Raw genomic sequence first — 22,818 nt, 5'->3', positions numbered from 1 at the left:
TGGTCTGTAATTGCCAGGGATTTCCCTATTGCCCTTCTTGAAAAGAGGAACAACATTCGCCTCCCTCCAATCCTCCGGTACGACTCCCATGGAAAGTGAGGAGGCAAATACCCTTGTCAGCATCTTAGCAACCTCTTTTCTCGCTTCCCAGAGCAGCCTAGTATAAATCTGATCTGGCCCTGGGGACTTATCAATCTTAATGTTTTCCAAATTTTCCAGTACATCAACTTCATCAATCTTGATCTGGTCAAGACTGTATCCCAGCTCCTCAAAGTTTTCATTCGCAACAAGTTCCCTTTCCTTGGTGAAAACTGAAACAAAAACTCATTTAGGGCTTTCCCCTATCTGCTCAGACCCCACACACAAGTTCCCTCCACTATCCCTGATCGGTGCTTCCTTCTCCCTGATCATTCTCTTATTCCTCATGTACGAGTAAAATGCCTTTGGGTTCTCCCTAATCCTTCTTGCCAAGCCTTTTTCATGCCCTCACCTGGCTCTCCTCAGTCCATTTCTGAGCTCCTTTCTTGCAAGCCTGTAATCCTCTAAACCTGTGCTAGAGGCTTGCTTCCTCCACTTTACGTAAGATGCCTTCTTCCTTTTGACGAGAAGCTCCTCTGTTCTCGTCATCCAAGGTTCCTTAGTCTTTCCCCTTCTTACCTGTCTCAGAGGAACAAATTCACAAAATTAGAGGAAGAGAGTCACTTAAGGCCCAACTCCCTGATCAATGCCTGAACAATATGGGGTTTTGATTCAATAGAGAGAACTTAAACCAACTGACTGTTGGAAATTACAGAGGAGGTTGAGGTTTAGAAGTGCAGAAATTGACTGCTTTTTGCAATCCTACCTCTAATCCACCAACTTCTGTGTTTAACTGTGTAAGTCATCTTCAAATTGGTGACATAGCAATTTATGATCTGGTGCTCAAAGGGCTAACTTAAGGGACTATTGAAATTTCCTGTATATACGTGGACTTCCACAAACTCACCAATGAAAGCTAAGTGAAATCATAGTTGTAATTAAATAGGTTGAAGAAATGGCAGTATTGAAACCTTACAGCTGCTTCCCTGCCTAATTGTGCGAAAGACATTTACTCAGTACTATTTCTGGGAGTTCTTAATTAGCGATTTCTATTACCCTAGGAGGTGGTTGTCTCTACTTAAGAAGTTTGTATGTTTGATCCTCACTTTGCGTTTGAGATTTGTGCCGAGGTGCAGAGTCTCTTCATTTGAGGAGGAACATTGTGTGGCCATTGCACCACCAGTGATATATGTTGCTGGGAAACTCCATGTCTATCTAGCAATTGCTTGTTAAGCCCACTATGCCTCTTTTTTTCCCTTCACACACTCCTCTCTATAGAAGTCCTGTAAAGAACCAGGGATCTCTTTCACAATCACCAATTTCTCAGATTTAAGTCTTAACCATTTGAGACTGCCACTTGCAAAGCTAGAAAGCAAATATCAGCAAGATTGGAAAGAGATGCATATTATTAAAGTTTATAAAATGCTCATAAATGAAACAAGTGCAATATTAGATAATTAAAATTCAGTATGCGCATATACCTAATCTTGTGCAGTACAAATTCTTCACAGTTCCTCTTCAAAGAATCAACAGGTGTAGAGGCTGGCAGCCAGATCACTGCTGTGACTGCTGAGCTACCCTTGGCCAACATCCACTGGGATTTGGAGCCCTGGAGGATGTCTACAAAGTCTGCAAAGCTATGTGGAGTCTGAGTCAGCCATTGGGACAGGAAGCAGCACTTGACGAGAGAACCTGAGTGGGTAGCTGAGGTGGGGGATGAAGAGGGAGGGTATCAGGAGATAGTCATGGAACTGAAGATAGCCTCGTCATCCCAGCTGATTAAAAATTTGATTCTCGTCTTAATCCTTTAATAACTCGTATAACTCGTTATTGCATAGGATTAACAGTTTAATGGATTCTCAATTCTTTTCTGACTTATAACATGTGCCTTATATTTCATGGTCATTAGACATAGGGAAACTTAATTACAAACAGACCCTTGTATTCAGGGACCAGTGATGTCATTTTGAAAGATTTACAGTGATTTGTGTCTTCTGTAGGAAAGTATAAGCTACGTTTGTAAGTAGGATTTATTTGATTAAAAATTCATTGTTTGTTATTTGCATCATTTTAGAGTGCCACATACGCTGACAAGAACTATCATATTTTATAGCTGTCTGTTGACTGGCTTTCATGATAGTTTTATCTTTGTGTTCTCGTGTTTTTCTGCCGCTTATTTTTCCCCATGAGCATAATATTAGTCAAGCAGCAATTTCCTTTATCGATACAGGAAGGTACAGTCATATGGTCACTAGTTTCTGTAAAATGTTAAAAATGCTTTTAAAGGGACTATTTCAATGTTTTTGTTTTTACACTGTTAGATACCTGTGTTAGTTTTACTCCAAACCTTCAATGCTTTTGTGTAAAATTGTAGCAACTAGAGGAGCGAAGTGAAGATGAAGAAGACAGAGAGTGTTTGAAACAAGCCATTACCACTTTGCTGAATCTTCAGTGTAGTATGGAACGTATCTGCAACAAGCACCTACCTAAACGCAGGGCAGGGTAAGCTAAATCATTTTAGTGTTTCCACTCTTGCATAGGAACCATTTTGGTTGAGAGACCACAATTATCTTCATTCAGAAGACTTCACATTGCACTAAAATAGTAGATATTCCAATTTTTAAAATGTATTTTGAACTTGAATTACCTCATTTTTATTATTGGGTGTCATTTTTAACATGTACACTTAAGTAGAATGTTTTAGTTATATGAACAGGAATGCCAACTGCAGATGCCATTCCTTTAATGAATTTGTTATTACTGATATTACCAAAATGAGAAAAGCCTGCTTGGATATTGAAAGCAAAGGAGAATACTATTTGGATCTTTCTAAATGTTAAATGATGATCAAAGCCTTAGTTAATTGTACGAACAGAAAGGATAAAGAAAATCATATACAGTTCATCATTCAAACTGCAACTCTAATTCAGCACAGAATTGGCAAATCAAAAGTCTTTACAGGCTGTAGATTGTCTCAAGATCTTTGTCAGTGTAAGTCTGCCCCTAGTAGAAAGTGTCCTTAACCAACATGAAGTTGTATTTAGTCATTTGTCTCACTGAGACAGTGGATGTTTAGTGTGGGATGAGGAACAAGTCATAGGATGTAGTATTCAGAGGAACCATAAGCCTATTGATAGGATAGAGTCGGATGAGTTTTACTTTGCATTAAACCGTATTCTTCTTGTAACTGCTTAATATTTACTCAAGTGGAAAATCTTTTCCAGTTCCCAACACTGATATCTTGATAGTGATTAATGTACTTTTGTGGATGATTTCTTTTGTAATTATTTTCTTTGAATCCTTCCACTAAAAATCATGCAAATAGCTTAGCTTGTTCTCTTGCTGGATTGTTTGTTATGTAAAGGAGTGTAATGATATTTGACTTTCTCTATTATGTAGTCAGCCTTTACCTCGCCTCTACAACCACCAGATAAGAAGTAAACACCTTGCCATCAAGAAAATGAATGAAATCCAGAAAAACATTGATGGATGGGAAGGTAAAGATATTGGACAGTGCTGCAATGAATTTATAATGGAAGGAACACTAACACGTGTAGGAGCAAAGCATGAGAGGCACATCTTTCTTTTTGATGGACTAATGATCAGTTGCAGGATCAACCATGGACAGTCCCGGTTACCTGGTTGTAGCAACGTCGAATATCGGCTCAAAGAAAAGTTTCTAATGCGAAAAGTGAAAATCATTGACAAAGATAACTCTGGTGAATGCAAGCATACATTTGAAATCCTCTCCAAGGATGAGAACAGTGTAATATTTGCTGCCAGATCTGCAGAAGATAAAAACAACTGGATGGCAGCTTTGATTTCACTTCAGTATCGGAGTACATTGGAGCGAATGTTAGACTCCGTTCTTTTACATGAGGAGAAGGAGCAACCACTGAGACTACCCAGTCCAGATGTATATAACTTTGCGGAAGAAGATTCTGAAGAGAACATAGTATTTGAAGAAAGTGTACAAGCTAAATCTGGAATACCAATTATAAAAGGAGGAAGTGTGCTAAAACTGATTGAGAGGCTGACATACCACATGTATGCAGGTAAATGTCTGGCTGAACAGATGGAACTTCTCTTTAAAACTTTAATGGCTTTCATGTTAGCCATTTTAATAATTTGTCTACAAGATGCACTTTTAATCAACTCTGTTGCACAATATAGTATTGATCAGGGTGTTTTAACAAGCCAGTTTAAAAATGAGTTGCACATCAAAATAAATGAATGTGCAGTAAGGAAGAATGTATTTGTTTAGCATTTAAATGTTCTATTTTTCTGAAGTTAGCTGTAAATGTCATTTCTTGAATAAATTTCTGGCATGGTGGTCTTATGTGGGTTGGCAGCTATGCCACTGAATTGAAGCTAATTTTTAATTACTTTTTTTAATTACCTGAATTATTTTAATTATCGCACACATAGAAACAGAGTATAAATTTGTTTGACACATAGGTAAAACAAAATAAAAAGCTAGCCTTGTACACCTGTCACAAAGGGCTCTCAACCCTTACCCAATCCTTACACTTCTGACACTTCAGTGTGAATCCTAAAATTAAACAGCCACACAACACTGGTCTTGGACAGGAATTACAAGTAATTCAGAGAACTGAAAACTAAGTCAATGGGTTAAGGATAATTTGTAAGTGTGATAAGTTCCAACATGTAGTACTGGGGTTCACAGATGCATGAGATTTATGCATTAAAGTGATCCATGTGTACACAATGTACCTATCTTATTTACATAAATGATGTGTCCCATATCGAAACTTTAGACAATGATTGTACCCTCTGCACAAAAGAAGTACATTGAAAAAATGAAGGCTGAGTGGAGGCCTGTATGCAGTGTATGTGAGTGGGGAACAAAATATTATCATTAGGAAATCTTTTTCTGTTGGTTGAGGAGTTCATATTAGGGACATAATTATAGTTTATTAAGTGGGATGTTTAGGAAGGATTTGAGGATGAATAATTTTAGCCAGAGTGTTTAGGTTCTGGAACTCATTGCTTGAAAGGATGGTAAGACCAGAACTCCTCATAACATTTGACAAGTGTTTTGATGTGCACTTGAAGGCTAGGCTCCTAGAATTAGGAAGTGGGATTGCACTGGATGTTCACATGGCTCTCAGACACAGTAGGCCGAAAGACCACTTTCCATGCTCTAAATTTCATAACTGATTGTGAGGTACACATTTATTTCTTCTTTACTATATCTGTCTTTTAAACTAATCCTTTACTGAAGTCTGTGTTTTATTCTCTGTTTCTGCAAGTTTCTCCTCATTAGTATTCTTTGTTGCTCTTTATTGTTCTTGCTCACCTATCCATCTTTGTCTGGTTTTCACTTTTCGGGTCGTTTCGTTGTTGTCAAGTTTTTTGTGACCCTGTTACCACCACATTTACCCTATACTCTGACTGTAGTTTCTTGCCCTTTAACCTCCCCATCACTGTTCCTCCTCTCTCCCTATCTGGTCCTGTACACTCCACCTACTTCCCATCTCCCCCTCTATTTCTCTCTTCCACAACTCAATTTACTTGATTTATCTTGTCTCTTGATCTTTGTCACATGTAGTATGATTTAAATTAAAAATATAATTCACATCACATTGCCTCATCAGTTTGCTTCTTTCAAGTATACCTTTCGTTGTATTGTTGTGATTTTTTTTGCTTGCTTGTTATGGTTTTTGTTGGAGATGTTTCTAATCAACCTATTCAGGCATGTTATGGCACACCTCTGGAGCAGTTTAGACTTGAACCCAAGCCTTCTGACTCAGAGTTAGGGACACTACCACTTCACCACAAGAACCCCAGAATTTTCTGGATCAGCTGGGACTTGAACCTAGGATGCCTGGCCCAGAGGTATGGGCAATATCACTGTGCAACAAGTACCCTACAGTTTTGATTGTAGGTATTTTCTGATGAACCTCTTCACAGGTGTTATTACACAATTCTGAAGAAGGTGGGATTTGTTTTGAGTTTATACTTGGTTTTCTCCAACAATCTAAATACTGCTGATTTTGTCCTGTGGAGTTACAGCTGCAAGGAATTGTCACTACATTGCCTAATTTCACTTTGACATTTAGCTATCTGAGAGATGATACTTCATCAGTCAGCTTCGATTAGATTCAAAACCAGATTCCATTAATCTAAAAGACTAGTAATCTACCCTGCATCACTGGTGCACCTAATTACATTGTTTCAATAATCAGTTTAATTTGTACACAAGTAGTCATTATTTTGTAATATAACTTTTTGATAAATGTGCTGCTACTGTACTCGCAGTGTAAGTAATTTGATATTTATTTACAGATCCTAATTTTGTGCGCACTTTTCTGACAACATATCGTTCATTCTGCAAACCCCAAGAACTGATGAGCTTGTTAATAGAAAGGTAAATAATAAATTAAAGTTTTTAACTAGATCCTGTTTAAAAAAAAAACTATTAGGCGCCCTGTAAAATGTTGTCAAGAAAGATGCTTAAAAGATGGTGTAGTGTTTGTCAGTTGGCTTTTATAAAATCATAAATGTTGGTATGCATCATTACCAGTACTTTTTTGTTAGGCTTTATTTTTAACTTTTGGAGTTTTACGTTTGTACTATATTTTTTTTGTTAAACTTGTAATTTTTGTTTTGTGTAGGTTTGAAATACCTGACCCAGAGCCCACTGAGGCAGATAAGCTCGCCAGAGAGAAGGGTGAACAGTCGATTAGTGCAGAACTGAAGCGGTTTCGTAAGGAGTACATTCAGCCAGTGCAACTCAGGTTTTCATTTACTTTTTTAAAATAGAAATAGAGTCACAATTGGTACCTTGTGAAATCCTCTTTTACATTTCTTTTGCACCTTGCAAGCTAGGAATCTCTGGATATTGTACCCCATTTCCAAGTGGTTTGTATGTTTGCTGTTCCAAAATATTAGCTATGTTCAGCTGCCCATGAAAAGATGGGCCTTGATGTAAGGTTTTCAATGGCTCACCCAGAGTGGTTCGATGGTTACTGAACAGTCAGTTTTGGGCAATTTTACCGAGGTCATCAGAGGAGAGATCCTGTCTTTGGGCTGCTAGGCAGCAAGGCTTTTCAAAGCAGGGTGCAGAGGCTTAATCCCATAAAGCTGCTGATACTGTAGGTTTGGAACTGTTAGGACTCAGCAGCACCTCCTAGATTTCTGCTAAGAGTAGGGGTTCAGTAGGAGCTCTAAGAACTGTTGGGGCTCAGAAAAAGCCATTTCTTATTAATAATTCAGTACTGCAGGGAGAAAAGATAAAGGATGTCCATATGTGTGTGTGCGTGCATGTGTATGAGTGATTTGAAAATGTAGAGTTTTCCTCCAGCCTCCACACATAAGTTATTTGGCAAGCATATAGAAAGCGCACAGAATTGATTCAGAAAATTGCTTGAGTGTGCATTTCAGGACACCTGGTTGAGTTCAGCATAAACAACAAAGAGCAACAAAAAGAAGTTTCCTTCCCCAGCTTTCACCTATACCAATATCTGAAGACAGCATTGAAAACCTATCACATTAAAGCATCAATAGTATTTTACATGCAAAAAATGTTTGGTGTAATCTCCAGTGAACTCTTTGTATTTCTTATTGTTGCATTTTCCTTGTTTCTGTTTTTCAGTGTAAGAAGTAAATTGGTACAAATGTGTGCTTTTAAACTAACTGCAAGTTGTTAAACACTGTATGGTGTGATCTTTCTTAAGTATCCATCTTGGTATCAACAAAACTGTTGTAAAATAAAGGAACAATTTTACAGTACGAGGTAGATTTGTCATGATGTTGTTGGGTAGATTCTTCCACAGGGTATGATTGTCATGTTTAGCTGCTTGTTGATAAAGATTCTGCTCCAAATGAGCGCATACAGGTGACACAAGATGGTTGCAGCACATTTGATTGTTCAGTTTATAATTGTAGCTGGTACTTTCTGTTTAAAAGATTATTGTTAGTTGTAGAGCAGTGTGAAAGTTGTATATTTTTACCGATAAGCATCTAAACTTAAAGGGTATTGTGGTGTTTTATTATTTGGTTTAACAACTCGTTTTCTTTTTTAGGGTGCTAAATGTGTTTCGACATTGGGTAGAACATCATTTCTATGACTTTGAGAGGGATAACATGCTACTTAATAGGTTGGAAGCATTTATTTCAAGTGTAAAAGGTGTGTATTATGGAAAATTAGATCTGTTAGAGGATGGCTTTTTTTTTTGGAAAAAGAGTTTCCGATGAATCTATGGTGTTTCATATCATTGCTGTAAATGTATTACTTCAATACTAATTTATTCAACTGAATTAATGTAGTATGAAAAACTCAGTTTTTTGTCAATTTCCTATGATCTTTTCTGCCAGAACTTTTACATTAGTTGCAACTTCAATTTTCTTTGTTGGAATGCTTTTATTTGTATGTTTTCCCTTTTCAAAAAAAAACTATTTAAAGAATTTGTTTATATATTATATGCAGTAATGCCCTGCCCTCCTGCAGTCCTATCTAAGTCCACGTATGTGTAAATCCACAGCAATAGTATGAAATATCAACTCATTGTGAGAGTCATATCTTTGGACCTCTGACTCATTGTAAGGCTTAAATGTAAGAAGTTGAATATGTTGACTCATCTGTGGTGCCAGCAACCTGTTTAAACCCAAGTGAGAAAATCAATCCATGCAAGTCTAAGTGTTAATGAATATTTAAACAATGCAGACAGGATTCGTCCTTGCTACTTTATGCCTGATTGCTCAGGTTTGAAAATGTTTTTAAAATCTATATTCTGAATAATACAAATTAATATTTATTTTTCCAGGGAAAGCCATGAAAAAGTGGGTAGAATCTATTACAAAAATTATTAACCGCAAGAGACAAACTCAAGTAAATGGAATCAGTCATGCTATTACTTTTCCGGATCCACTACCTCAAATTGAATGGCATATTAGTCGACCCGGGCAAATTGAGACATTCGATCTTATGACTCTTCATCCAATTGAAATAGCACGACAGCTTACACTTTTAGAATCTGACCTTTACAGGTAAAGTAGTAATTTAGCTAATGTAAAGGATCTCAGCTTCGGATTTTATTAAAATTCAGCACAAACGCTTTATACAGTTGTTGAAATATGAGATCCAAAAGATAATTACCAAATAATTTCCAGGACAAGTTAAATAACAGAAATTTCCTGCATATTGGCATGCTCACTGTTAATGCAATACTTCCTCAGTAATTAGTTGTAAAAATACAAATTTTAGATTTGTATTTTTAAGTCTCTAAAAGTAGTGTTAATGGTTTTGAGCATGTTTACTGTATTAGAAAATGTCAGAACAGTATAGGCTTGGGACATAACGTTAGGGCCTCATCCAGTGCTTCAATAGACTACCTCAAAATACTTTGAAACAATTGAATTGAATTATCAGTTGCTTTAGTTTCACCTGGCAATTGATGTTTGTAATTAGTAATAGTTAGAATCAAATCTCCCCTTAACTAATTTCAAATCTTTCATGATGTCCAAAAAAATCAGGCTACACTTTTATAATACTATTCTTAATGACTAGCTTACTTTCAGAAGAGATATTAAAGTAAAATGGATTTAATAGGTTCCATGACACTATTCAAAAAGTAAGGTTGATTTTTCCAACATTCTTGTCAACTATTTCTCACGTACAACATTAGTAATACAGTTCATGGATTATTCATCCCATTTATGGGACCTAGCTGTATGCATACTCGATGACAACAATGATTACTTTTTTTTGCGAATGATATACTTTGAGACACCTTGAACATCATAAATGCAAGTTCATTATTTTAACTTTAGCAATATAGCCTGCTTGTTTAGTAAACTCTGAGCTTTAGATGAACTAATCCTCCCTCGTTTGGTTAATGTCTGTTTTAGACATAACTGATGTGACTGACCTCACACATGATGTCTTGTATTTTTTTGGTCTCTCTCTCCAGGTAGTAGAAGGATGTCCTACTGACTTTGTCCCATTCAGTTAGTTGACAGCTTTTCAATGAAACTGGCTGTTTCCATTTGCCCCACCACCACCTGATCTATAGTTCTTGAGACCCAAATGCCATCTGCTCTTCTATGAATGATAGCACCATCTTGTTTTAATGATTCTGTGGTAAAACAATTGCCTTATTGCTTCTGTTTGAATTTTATTCTGAACAATGATATTCATAAAATGAGTTAGACTTACTTCAATATATATCTTATTTGCATATCTTGATCTAGAAATTAAGAGTCTAATGATGACGATGAATCCATTGTTGATTGTTGGAAATATTCATCTGATTCTCTAATGTCCTTCAGGGAAGGAAATTGCCATCCTTACCTGGTCTGGCTTACATGTGACTCCGGACCACAGAAATGTGCTTGACTCTTAACTGCCGTCTGGGTAATTAGGGATGGACAAGAAATGCTGGTTTAGCCAGCTATGCTCTTATCCCGTAAATGAATAAACAAAAAATGCCCAGTACATAAAGAAATAAAGAGGTCAGTCAGCTCAGTTGCTGGCTTATGGCGACTTTACCTTTTATGAACAAATAAATTCCTTTTGAATTAATAATTGTAAAACTCGATGAAGTGAGAATTCTAAATTTTTTTAAACATTCTTACACTTAAATATCATTTTCTATAGATCCTAAAATGGCTCACCTATCATGGCACAAGTGATAAGCTAATTGCTTAAAACGTGGATACTATTTGAGAGAAAAGATAAATAAAATTGAATACTTGTTTACATATAGTTTTATTCACTTGGTTGGGGGTTGGCTAGCTCTGTTGTTTGGTTGGCTGTTTTGTAATGCAGATTGCTAATAATTTGGGTTCAGTTCCCGCATTGGCTGAGGATTCTCCTTCTCAACCTCTCCCCTCACCTGAGGCTTGCTGACCCGAAAGTTAAACCATCACCAGTCTGTCTCTAATGAGGGAGCAGCCCTATGGTCTGGTCAGACAATGTCAATTTTACCTTCCCTTTACCTTGTTCACCTTTCAGACATACTACTTGCAGGAAGAAAAGTATGTTCAAAAATAATTTCTGCTAATTCAGTAGTGAACCCATATAATTTTAGTAGCCTTTGTACAATTTTTACTTTGCAGAAGATGGTATTTGATTATAAGGTAGTCTCTTGCAACGTCAATTGACAGTAAAATGTAATAATCCATTTTAAAAATACAGGTAATGTCAAAATTCTTGCAGTTCTGCATAATACTTGTGCAATTATATTTTAATTTTAAAAATCTTGCTTTCTTGATTATTGTTTCAAGTCAGATTTTTTTCCCTGTTATATTGCTATGGGTAGAAGGGGGTTGAGATGCACTTCATGTCACATATAATACGAGCTTAATGAGAAAGCTGAATGAATTCCAAACATATAAAGTGTATGAAAAGGGAACCATCAATAAAATAGTTGGTTGAATTATAATGTATTATTATTTCTGTAAGCAGTCTATATTTTTAAGAAAAGTGTGTTGATGTAATGCAGAAGTGGTCAGCTTGCAGTCAAACATAGTGGGTTTGAGCCAAGTCTCTCCTATTATTTGATTTAATGATTATTTCCAATTGGGTTATTGGGGCCAGACAATAATTGTTCCAATTTTGTGCATGCCTAACTTGTAATATCAATGTTGACATAAATTGTTATTACTGAAACTCTATCCTTCTCTAGCAATTAAAATTATTTACTGGGATAATATTCAAGTGCTTTTGGATGTTTGTTTTTTAAGACCTCTGTAAAAATGAAAAATAATAGCCACAGCATAAATGTTTTAGTCTTTCAATAAAATTTGAGGAACTAAACTTTGTTCTCAGACCTCCTGATAATTAGATGTGACTTTGTTCTTATGATTCTGGACAATGATTTTTAAAATCTCCAAATCAATATTCTCTATTTTAATTTCTTTTAACAGGGCTGTTCAACCATCTGAACTCGTGGGAAGTGTCTGGACAAAAGAAAACAAAGAGTTAAATTCTCCAAATTTACTGAAAATGATTCGACATACAACAAACCTTACTCTGTGGTTTGAGAAGTAAGTAGAATGCTGATCTACTGTATACATGAATGTGACTGTGTTCCTGGAAAGTAACTGTTTAAAACCACAGGTTTGTAATATTACTTTCAGACCTGCATGTTTACAGCTTTGGTTTCTATGGTTCCATTAATTCCCACCTGAACCTAATCTGTTTTGTTAATGTCTTTATCACTTTGGGTTAATACTAAAGGAGTATGGTCTGTTCAGGTGTCAGATCTTGCGGTGGGAGAGCACTTTGGTGAAAGTGGTCACAACTGCCTCACATTTAGCATAGCCTTGGAGAGTGAAAGGAGCAGTTACCGAGGGAAGATATTTAATTGGGGAAAAGGAAATTATGACGCTATCAGACAGGAGTTGGGAAGTACAGACTGGGAGAAATTGTTCCACAGAAAGGGCACAGCAGACATGTGGAGACTATTTAAGGAGCAGTTGCGAGTGATGCACAAATTTGTTCCTCTGAGACAGGTAAGAAGGGGTAAGATTAAGGAATCTTGGATGACAAGAACAAAGGACCTTCTCATCAAAAGGAAGAAGGCAGCTTACATAAGGTGGAGGAAGCAAGGATCTAGCACTGCTTTGGAGGATTACAGGCTTGCTGGAAAGGAGCTCAGAAATGGACTGAGGAGAGCCAGGAGGGGGCACAAAAAAGGCTGGGCAAGAAGGATTAGGGAGAACCCAAAGGCGTTTTACTCATACATGAGGAATAAGAGAATGACCAGGGAGAAGGTAGGGCCGATCAGGGATAGCGGAGGGAACTCATGCATGGAGTCTGAGCAGATAGGGGAAGCGTTAAATGAGTTTTTTGTTTCAGTTTTCACCAAGGAAAGGGAACTTGTTGTAAATGAAAACTTTGAGGAGCTGGGATACAGTCTTGACCAGATCAAGATTGTTGACGATGATGTGCTAGAAAGTTTGGAAAGCATTACGATTGATAAGTCCCTCGGGCCAGACCAGATGTATCCTGGGCTGTTCCATGAAGCGAGAAAGGAGGTTGCTAAGCCACTGGCGAGGATATTTGTCTCCTCACTCTCCACGGGAGTCGTACCGGAGGATTGGAAGGAGGCGAATGTTGTTCCACTTTTCAAGAAGGGTAATAGGGAAATTCCTGGCAATTACAGACCAGTCAGTCTCACGTCTGTGGTCAGCAAAGTTTTGGAAAGAATTCTGAGGGATAGGATTTATGACTATTTGGCAAAGCATAGTGTGATTAAAGGCAGTCAGCATGGCTTTGTGAGGGGCAGGTCATGCCTCACAAATCTTATTGAGTTCTTTGAGGAGGTGTCAAGACAGGTCGACAAGGGTTGAGCAGTAGATGTGGTGTATTTGGACTTCAGCAAGGCATTTGATAGGGTTCCCCCTGGTAGGCTCATTCATAAAGTCAGGAAGTATGGAATACAGGGAGATTTGGCTATCTGGTTCAGAATTGGCTGGCTGACAGAAGGCAGAGTGTTTGTAGATGAAAAGTATTCTGCCTGGAAGACAGTGCTGAGTGGGGTCCCGCAGAGCTCTGTTCTTGGGCCTCTGCTCTTTGTAGTTTTTATAAATGACTTGGATGAGGAGGTTGAGGGGTGTGTTAGTAAATTTGCAGATGACACAAAGATTGGAGGTGTCGTCGAGAGTATAGAAGGCTACTGCAGACTGCAGCGGGATATAGGCAGGATGCAGAGCTGGGCTGAGAAATGGCAGAAGGTGTTCAATCTGGATAAATGCAAAGTGATTGATGCATTTTGGAAGGTCGAACTCGAATGCTGAATATAGGATTAAAGACAGGATTCTTGGCAGTATGGAGGAACAGAAGGATGTGGGTGTACAAGTACACAGATCCCTCAAAGTTGCCACCCAAGTGGATAGGGTTAGTAAGAAAGCATATGGTGTTTTGGCTTTCATTAACTGGGGGATCGTTTAAGAGCTGCGAGGTTTGCTGCAGCTCTACAAGTCCCTGGTGAGGCCATACTTGGAATACTTTTGGTCCACTTCTGGTCGCCCTACTGTAGGAAAGATACAGAGGCTATGGAGAGGGTGCAAAGAAGGTTTACCAGGATGCTGCCTGGACTGAAGGGCTTGTCTTATGAAGAAAGATTGAATAAGCTCAGACGTTTCTCTCTGGAGAGAAGAAGGAAGAGAGGAGACCTGATCGAGGTGTACAAGATAATGAGAGGATAGAATCAATAGCCAGAGACTTTGCCCCAGGGCAGGATTGACTAGTACGAGAAATCATAGTTTGAAGATATTAGGAGGAAGGTATAAAGGAGACATCAGAGGTAAGTTCTGTACGCAGAGACTTGTCAATGATGGAATGCATTGCCAGCTGAGGTGGTGGGAGCGAAGTCATTGGGGACATTTAAGCGACTGCTGGACATGCACATGGATAGCAGAGAGTTGAGGGGTGCATAGGTTGTTACTATATTTTACATTAGGATTAAATCTCAGCACAACATTGTGGGCCTAAGGGCCTGTTCTGTGCTGTATTTATCTATGTTCTATATTGTGTAAAAGAACCAGACCAAACTCCCTCAAAATATATTAAGAAGATAGCCTTGACCCTAACTCTTCTTATTTTAAAGGTAAGTATAAGACATTGCATTCCAGATGCAATTTGATTGGTCAAACTACTTGACTTTAAGCACTTTATTTTTACACTGTTAAAATACAGACAAAGTAACACTAAAGTAAAAGAATTGGCTTAACCATAACACTATTGAAATGCTAAAAAAAATCAAATATTCCAGTACAGTAATATCCCATAAATAAAGGCAAATTTGGCAAAAGCAAATTCAGTAAATTAGATTGTCTCACATGCAATTCTAGCAGCAGGAAGAGAACCCCAGCTTTTAGCTGTAACAGAGAGGAATAGGAGTTTCCACATCCAATGTCAAGACCCCAGCAATTGCTGAAAGCTAAAATTAAAAATCCTGGTTGTGTGGGAGCTTGACCCCATCCATTCAAGCTGCTTCTGTTGTTCCAAGTTTTAAAAAAATTCCCAAGGCCTCTCAAGCTGTTTTCTTTATTGGCTTTGAGCAGACTGATTGGCATCTCTGTCTCAACATTTCTTCATTAAAAAGACCAGAAGAAAATGCACCTCTGAAAGCTATGGTGTTATCACAATTGGCTAGAGTAGTTGAATCATTGATCATCAATTAAGTGCTGTACCTTGACTCGACAGTGATGCTTTTTGTGTCCTCTTGGGATCGGAAAATAATTTGATTGAGCGTATTATCCTGAATCATTTTAATGAAAGTAAGAATATCTGGATGTTTATTGATGCAATGGTCCTATCAAAAAATTGCAGCCTTCCATGATTATGTTCAATCAGACATTTTTTAAGGGAGCATTTCTTGTCATTATAATAGTCCAACACAGAAAATGGTACAGCCACTGGAAGAGTTGAAAAACTTTAACTTGGCTGGTTAAACGCCAGTTTTGTAATATTTTGTTCTGTTATATTATCTGGCTTGACTTTTCTTTCTTGCCTTCTGCATTTCCACAGAAACTGGGTTTATGTTTGATAATTGGAAACGTTTTTGGTGACATGTTGGGTTGTGCTGGCTCCCTTTAAACATAATTTCTAAAGTGTTAAGAATAAGACAGTAAAGAGACATAGGAGCCAAATTAAACTGCTCACTTTAAATTGCATCTATAGCCATAACCCTTTTAAAAACAAAAATTATTTTAGGCAATCCCTTGAGATTGAGGATGATTTGCTTTCATTCGGGTTCAGAGGGTTCTGAAATGGTTGATCGATTCAATGTGCGATCTACAGACATGTCACATGCAGGGAGGTAAATAGATAAATTGTTTGATGATTTGTGTGCTTTCTCCAGTGTCTGGACGTTGCCTGAGTATATATCTGACAAATACTTTGTTTTTGGTGCCTTCACAAACTAACTTTCTCCATTTTGGTTGGTTATGAGGCAATGATGGATGTTTAACCTGTTCAGGGTTATGCTTTGATGACATCTCTAAAATATCTTCATTATCCTCCTGGGAGTCTCCTGTCATGACCACGTTTCAAGTCAAGTATTTCTGTTATGATCCCAGCTGATGGTACTACTAGACAAGTCAGATCATAGAATGAAACTTCACCTGACAGATTATTTGTCTTTATTTTAATAAACTTGGTGGTCATTCATTGTAGGTAGTTATGTAGGGCTACAGAGCTTTATTTAAACAACATGACAGAAATTGAGACCCGGGTTCAATTCCCGCCTCAGGCGACTGACTGTGTGGAGTTTGCACGTTCTCCCCGTGTCTGCGTGGGTTTCCTCCGGGTGCTCCGGTTTCCTCCCACCATCCAAAAGATGTGCAGGGTCAGGTGAATTGGCCATACTAAATTGCCCGTAGTGTTAGGTAAGGGGTAAATGTAGGGGTATGGGTGGGTTTCGCTTCGTCGGGTCGGTGTGGACTTGTTGGGCCGAAGGGCCTGTTTTCACACTGTAATCTAATCTAATCTAATCTAAAAAGAATAATCTACGTAGATATAAATCACAGTTCGAAAAATGTTAAATTTTCCACCAAAACAAAGTTTCAGTCTATTTCCCACCATCATCACTTTGTAACAATTCATCAAGAGAAATTATATTTCCATGTCAAACTTCAAATTTGAGTTAATTGATTCTCCCTAGTTTGTTTCTTGTGAACTGTGAAGTTTTCTTACAATTATAACCATACACCTGAGAGCTTCTGATAACCAGCCAATTTCGAGCTAAATATTCCTGGACTGGAAGTTGCACAAATTAAACATTTCTATTGAGATAAATTATTGTTTGAACTGTTCTGGATGAAACTCTTCCTTGAAGAGAGGTTATATTTTCTTCTGACTCTAGTCAGGTCTCCTTAGAGCTCACATTGGAACTTTCAATCCTTGATTATTCTATTCTAAAGACAAGCTAATGGCCTTCAATGTTTCCTCCACTTGTCGTGAAACATTCAGTGTTAACATCTTAGGGGCTAATACTTTCTCATGCATATAGATCAGGTTACTGTTCCAGAAGGACTATCTGACCTAGTTTTTTCTTAAATTAACCCTTCACAAAAATAACCACACTCATGTACCACTATTTTGAAAATCTGACTTCTTAAAAAGGTAATATATACATATATAAATCTATCACTTTTCAGCAGCTTATTCCATACTTTAATGTTATGTATACAAACACCATGTCCTGTCCAGTGGGACATTAAGGAGACTTAAGCCAGTAAGCCACTCTTTACCAAGAACTCAAAGTATATGCTTGTTTTGGGATTCTGTTTCTCTACCAAGATTTTGTCAAGTAAGAATCCATTGTATGCAAGTATTCTTCTTTATCCTCTTCCATTTTCTTGCTATTGTCACTGGACTAATAATGCAGAGACCCAGGTAACATGCTAGCGACAGAGGTTCTCATCTATGTCTGGTCTAGTCTGTGACTGCAGACCCACATCAATGTGGTTGACTCTCAACCACCCTCTGAAATGACATAAAAAGATATTCAGTTGTATCAACCCATTTAAAAAAATCTCACGATAGGATTAAAATCAAGCAAGCCCTCTGGCATCAACGTAGGCACCGGAATGACAATGATAACCTCAGCCCTACTAACTCTGCAAGTTCTCCTCACCAACGTCTGGGGGCTAGTGCTAAAATTGGGTGAGCTATTCCACATGCAGAAACCGCCTAATGTAGTCATACTCACAAGACCCAGACAACATGATCACTACCCTGGGTATGTCATGTGCCACCAGTGTAGAGTCAGGAGGGAGAGCCCTGGGAGTTCTCACCAACACCTTTCCAAGGGCACTTGGAGGTGGGCAACAAATGCTGGCCCAGCCAGTGATCTCGTTTTCAATAAATGAATATTTTTTAAAAAGCTGCAAACAGTACCTCAGCTGATTATAAGAGTTGCAAAGTCAGAGACTGTTCCTGTCAACCCCGTCTCCATGTTGAGCACAAAAGGACTCAAAATATTTTTATTACTCTGTGCAGACAAGAGGAGCTGACTATTTACCTTTGAACGAGCAGGTTTGCACGAGGACAAGTTGATTTTGACAATGAAGATGGCAAGTAAAAAAAGTTGGAATTTTTTGGCAAAAGTCAAGATGGACTTTTAGACAAGATTGACTATTAACTGAGTATATATGGTAATCAGGCACCTCTATTTACTATCTTTACAACACTTGCCCCGTTTGGAAAATCTCTGGTTTTGATAGCTAACTACACCTGCAGTATAGAAAACAGATGAGATTGATGTGTTTTTCAGCAAGACAAATATTAATTTTTTGACACAACACTTTTCATGTTTTCTACTTGTGAATATTTATTATTTTCCCTTCTGTAGGTGTATTGTAGAAGCAGAAAACTTTGAGGAGAGAGTAGCAGTTTTAAGTCGAATTATAGAGATCTTGCAAGTTTTCCAGGAACTCAACAATTTTAATGGTGTCCTGGAAATTGTCAGTACAGTAAACTCTGTGCCAGTTTATAGGCTGGATCACACTTTTGAGGTGAGTGTTTTACATGGACTGTTTTAGTTTTGCACCTCCTGATCAATTAATATTTGCAATTATTTCTATTATTCAAGTAAAAAGCACTGTTCATTTTTAAATATAACTGTCAGTCAATTTATCAGCTGCTATTTGAATATTCACTTAATATATGTTAGGCAGTTAATCATCTTATTTGTAATTGACCTATATGGAACAAATCTGATAAATCTGAATCTTTCATCCAGTATGTACAACAATGACCAATTATAGTTTGAACCTGTATATAAAATATCATTATAATAACAGATCAATTAACAGCTACTTGGAGAAAGTTGCACAATTCAGAAAATGCTTTCTGTTGATTTTGTTCTTCCTGCGTTTCACCATTCACCATTATTCACCATTATTTGTCAATGATTTAAAAGATGGTGATGCTAAGGTGATTTTTTTTTTAATTTGTGTTTTAATTTAAGTGTAATGTAATCTTAATGTAAGTGTTTTCCTTTATTTTTCTTCTTCGTCCCTTCCTCCTTCCTACCCTTGCTCAATATTATACAACATTAACTCTAACAGCTTGAGGTAGGGAGAGGCGAGGGGGAGTTTAAATAAGAGAAAATGTTTTCAGAAGTTCCCAATTTTAGCTGGGATTGTGTTGTTGTGTCATGCACATTCTCCTTCTTATGATTTAAAAGAATAATGTAGTCAGTTACTTCTGCCTGGTTGAGGTTCTCACTTGATAGCATCTGATGTGCACAAAGTTAAAAACTTCTTTGAATGACACTGAGTCTGTTTGTGGTTTGTGATGATGTGGTGTCCCTCTTTTTTTGTTCCTAATTTTGTCTTTACAATGTGTGTAAATTTAAGAGTGGTCAGTGTTTCACAGAATGGAGAGAAATTTGTGGATTTTAAACTGACTGAGATTAAACACAGGATAATTGTCATTGAAACAGGCTATTTGGCTCAACTAGTACATGTCAAAATAGATGATTTACTCGAGCCTTCTCCCACCTTTACTAATCTAATTCCAATCATTGTAACCCTCTAATCCGCTTTCTTTTCATGTGGTGGTCTATCTTTGAATGGAACTATTATATTCACCTCTACTAGCAAAATCATGTAAGGGAAAGAAATTTTTTCTGGATGTCTTGGTTATTATTTTATATTGTTAGCTTCTCGCTACAAGAGAAACATTACTCTATCAAAATCTTTCATAATGTTGAAATCTCATCCTCTTTTCACGATAAAAGAGACCAGCCTGTTGATCCTTCATTGATTCAAATACTCTCACCCTTTTAGTATTATCCCTATAAATCATCTCTGTACGCTCTCCAGTATGTCTCTATCCTTTCTACAATAGGGAAAACAGAATTATACACCATACCCTGTGTGGTCGAGGCAATGTTGGAGACAGATTTAACATAACCTCCTTACTTTTAAATGCTGAGCCTCTAAAAATAAGATCAGATGAATGGTTTACTTTTTGTTTTTTTTTACCTTGTTGACTTGTGGCATAACTTTGTAATCAGTGTGTTTGTATTCTGAGATTCCTTATCCCCTCTACCTACCTAGACTTGCAAATTCCAAGTAACACGTTACCTCCTTATTCTTCCTATTAAAATTTGTGACGATGCATTTATTTGTTGAAACTTTATTTACCAATTATTTGCCAATTTTGCAACTTTATTAATGGCTTTATCTTATAATCCATTGTGAAAGTGAATGTACACCAACTTAATTGCATTATCGTCATCAACCTCCCCCCCCCCCCCGCATTATCTCACCAAAAAATGCACAAACCTATTAGTTATGCATGATCTAGTTTCAACAAATCTGTGTTGACTTTCCTTAATTAATCTACATTTGTTCAAGTGTCTGTAATTATTTTGCTTTAATATTTTTAAAAGCTTTTCCAACACTGAGGTTAAACTAAGTACCCTGTTTTCGGTTTATCTTGTGTCCTTTTAGGAATAAAAAAAAACCTATTCTCTTTTCTTGTTTGACAAATGTGAATCCTGTATGAAAAATCAGAGTGCAATGTCAGAGATGCTGTTATTAATAAGAAAATGAAAACAAACTACTTTTAATTCAAATAAATGTTGAATTTCTATCATAACTGTCAGTTTTAAAGGAATTTGACTTCCCGGTAATTTTTTAAAATTATCTAGCACTTGATTTCTTTAAACTACATTGGAGCACCTTTTATTACATATTTTGCATAGGCATTGCCTGAGAGAAAGAAAAAAGTTTTAGAAGAAGCAGTGGACCTAAGTCAAGACCATTTCAAGAAGTACCTAGCTAAACTTAAGTCAATAAATCCACCTTGTGTGCCTTTCTTTGGTAGGTAATACAACTAATTATCAATTTAGTATTTTGATGTGATTTAACAATGTATTATGCATTATACCTGCTTCTGTAGTGTATTGGTAAATGACTGCACATTATTTCCATTAGCTACGTTACATACACAATATATATAAAAACTTGTACAGAATGTCAAGTTGGTTGTTACCCAAAGTCTTTTTTCTCACTAACTTAGTTTGCACTTTTTATAATTAATAACATTGAAATCAGTGACTTGCTTATTTTATAATTTGGAGGAGCTGGTGTTGGACTCAGGTGGCCAAAGTTAAAAATCATACATTACCAGGTTATAGTCCAAAGAATTTATTTGGAACCACTAGCTTTCGAAGCGCTGCTCTTTCATCAGGTGGTTGTGGAGCAGGACCATAAGACACAGAATTTATAGCAAAAGATTACAGTATCATGCGGCTGAAATATATTAAGCACTTAAAATCTTTCACATTTTAGAATGGTTTTCCTAGTTTCAGTTTGTTATTATGTAAATCCCAGAACTCCTTTTAAGTCACATTCTCAAGATAACTTTAGGTTTTCTAACAAAATGTGTCATCTCAGCTTAGACAGTGCATTAAAGGTGTGAGGTTAAAGTAACTCTGTGTCCCAATCTTGAGTCAGACTGGTTTTATTTCGAAAGTGGGATTTACAGAATCTTATATGGATTGACTGGAGGTTATGCATTTTTTGAGCAAAATAAAATTCTGCAAATACAGATTAGTCCCATAAACATATGTGTGCGCGTGTCGGAGAGACAGAGTCAGTGTGAGTGCATGTGAGCGAGAGTGTGTACGTGTATGTGTAAGCTTGGTAAAGAATGTGTGAGAGACATGCCCTGGGGCATAGTACATTTGCGAGACAGAGCAGACGCTACGATAATGGTTGAATGTACACTGCGCAACAATCACCAAGCAAGGGTGTTCCCTCCCAGTCGGGGAATACTTCACCGGCCTGGGACATTCTCCAAGGTGGACTTTTGGATAAGCAATAATGCAAAGTGGCCAAGCAGAGGCTAATAGCCAAGTTCAGTACCCATGAGGATGGTTTCAACCGGGACCTTGGGTTCATGTCACACTATAGGTGACCCCACTACATTATATGCGCTCTCTTGAACTAGCATACACCCTCTCTCATAGGCACACATACACGCCCCACAATCACACCCATGCACGCACCCTCACAGGCTTATACCCCATCACACTCACACACATACTTTACCATGCATACACATACACTCTCACATTCACTCACACTCTCACAGACACACTCACTCTGTCTCTCCTGCATGCACACACATATAAGTTTATGGATTGAATGTGTATTTGCAGAATTATATTTTATTTTGTTCAAAAAATACATAACGTACAGTCATAAGGTCATAGAGATGTACAGCACAGATACAGACCCTTTGGTCCAACTTGTCCACGCCAACTAGATATCCCAACCTGATCTAGTCCCATTTGCCAGCGCTTGGCCCATATCCCTCCAAACATTTCCTATTCAAATACCCATCCAGATACCTTTTAAATGTTGCAATTGTACCACCTCCACCACTTCCTCTGGCAGCTCATTCCATACTCGCACCACCCTGTGTGTGAAAATGCTGCCCCTTAGGCCCTTCTCTATTTTTCTCCTCTCACAGTAAGCTTATGCCCTCTAGTTCTAGACTCCTCGACCCCAGGGAAAATACTTTGTCTGTTTATTCTATCCATGCGCCTCATGATTTTATAAACCACTATAAGGTCACCCCTTAGCCTTCGACACGCCAGGTAAAACAGCCTGAGCCTATTCAGCATCTCCCTATATGTCAATTCCTCCAACCCTGGCAACATCCTTGTAAATCTTTTTTGAACCCTTTCAAGTTTCACAACATCCTTCCGATAGGAAAGAGACCAGAATTGCAAGCAATATTCC

The 22,818-nt window shown here is 37.5% G+C and overlaps 1 protein-coding gene across 5 annotated transcripts in view; it reads left to right on the top strand.

Annotated features, from left to right (window-relative positions):
- sos2 (son of sevenless homolog 2 (Drosophila)) overlaps positions 1-22,818 on the top strand; it is a 104,846-nt gene that overhangs the window by 62,509 nt on the left and 19,519 nt on the right. For all 5 annotated transcript variants that reach the window (XR_015757901.1, XM_087989844.1, XM_087989843.1 and 2 more), the window contains exons 9-17: positions 2,453-2,580; positions 3,478-4,133; positions 6,388-6,469; positions 6,717-6,839; positions 8,127-8,230; positions 8,868-9,090; positions 11,971-12,090; positions 18,408-18,570; positions 20,772-20,889. Coding sequence is in view for 4 of the 5 variants with exons in the window: in XM_087989844.1 (XP_087845970.1) it covers positions 2,453-2,580; positions 3,478-4,133; positions 6,388-6,469; positions 6,717-6,839; positions 8,127-8,230; positions 8,868-9,090; positions 11,971-12,090; positions 18,408-18,570; positions 20,772-20,889 (1,717 nt within the window). In the remaining variant the exon portion in view is untranslated. The remainder of the gene's footprint in view (positions 1-2,452; positions 2,581-3,477; positions 4,134-6,387; positions 6,470-6,716; positions 6,840-8,126; positions 8,231-8,867; positions 9,091-11,970; positions 12,091-18,407; positions 18,571-20,771; positions 20,890-22,818) is intronic.

This window comes from Chiloscyllium plagiosum, unplaced genomic scaffold, assembly GCF_037043375.1.
Source record: "Chiloscyllium plagiosum isolate Xiang-an unplaced genomic scaffold, Cpla_swu_hap1 HiC_scaffold_8, whole genome shotgun sequence".
NCBI lineage: Eukaryota > Metazoa > Chordata > Chondrichthyes > Orectolobiformes > Hemiscylliidae > Chiloscyllium > Chiloscyllium plagiosum.
Note: the sequence above shows the minus strand (reverse complement) of the source record. Positions and strands in the feature narration are given on the sequence as shown.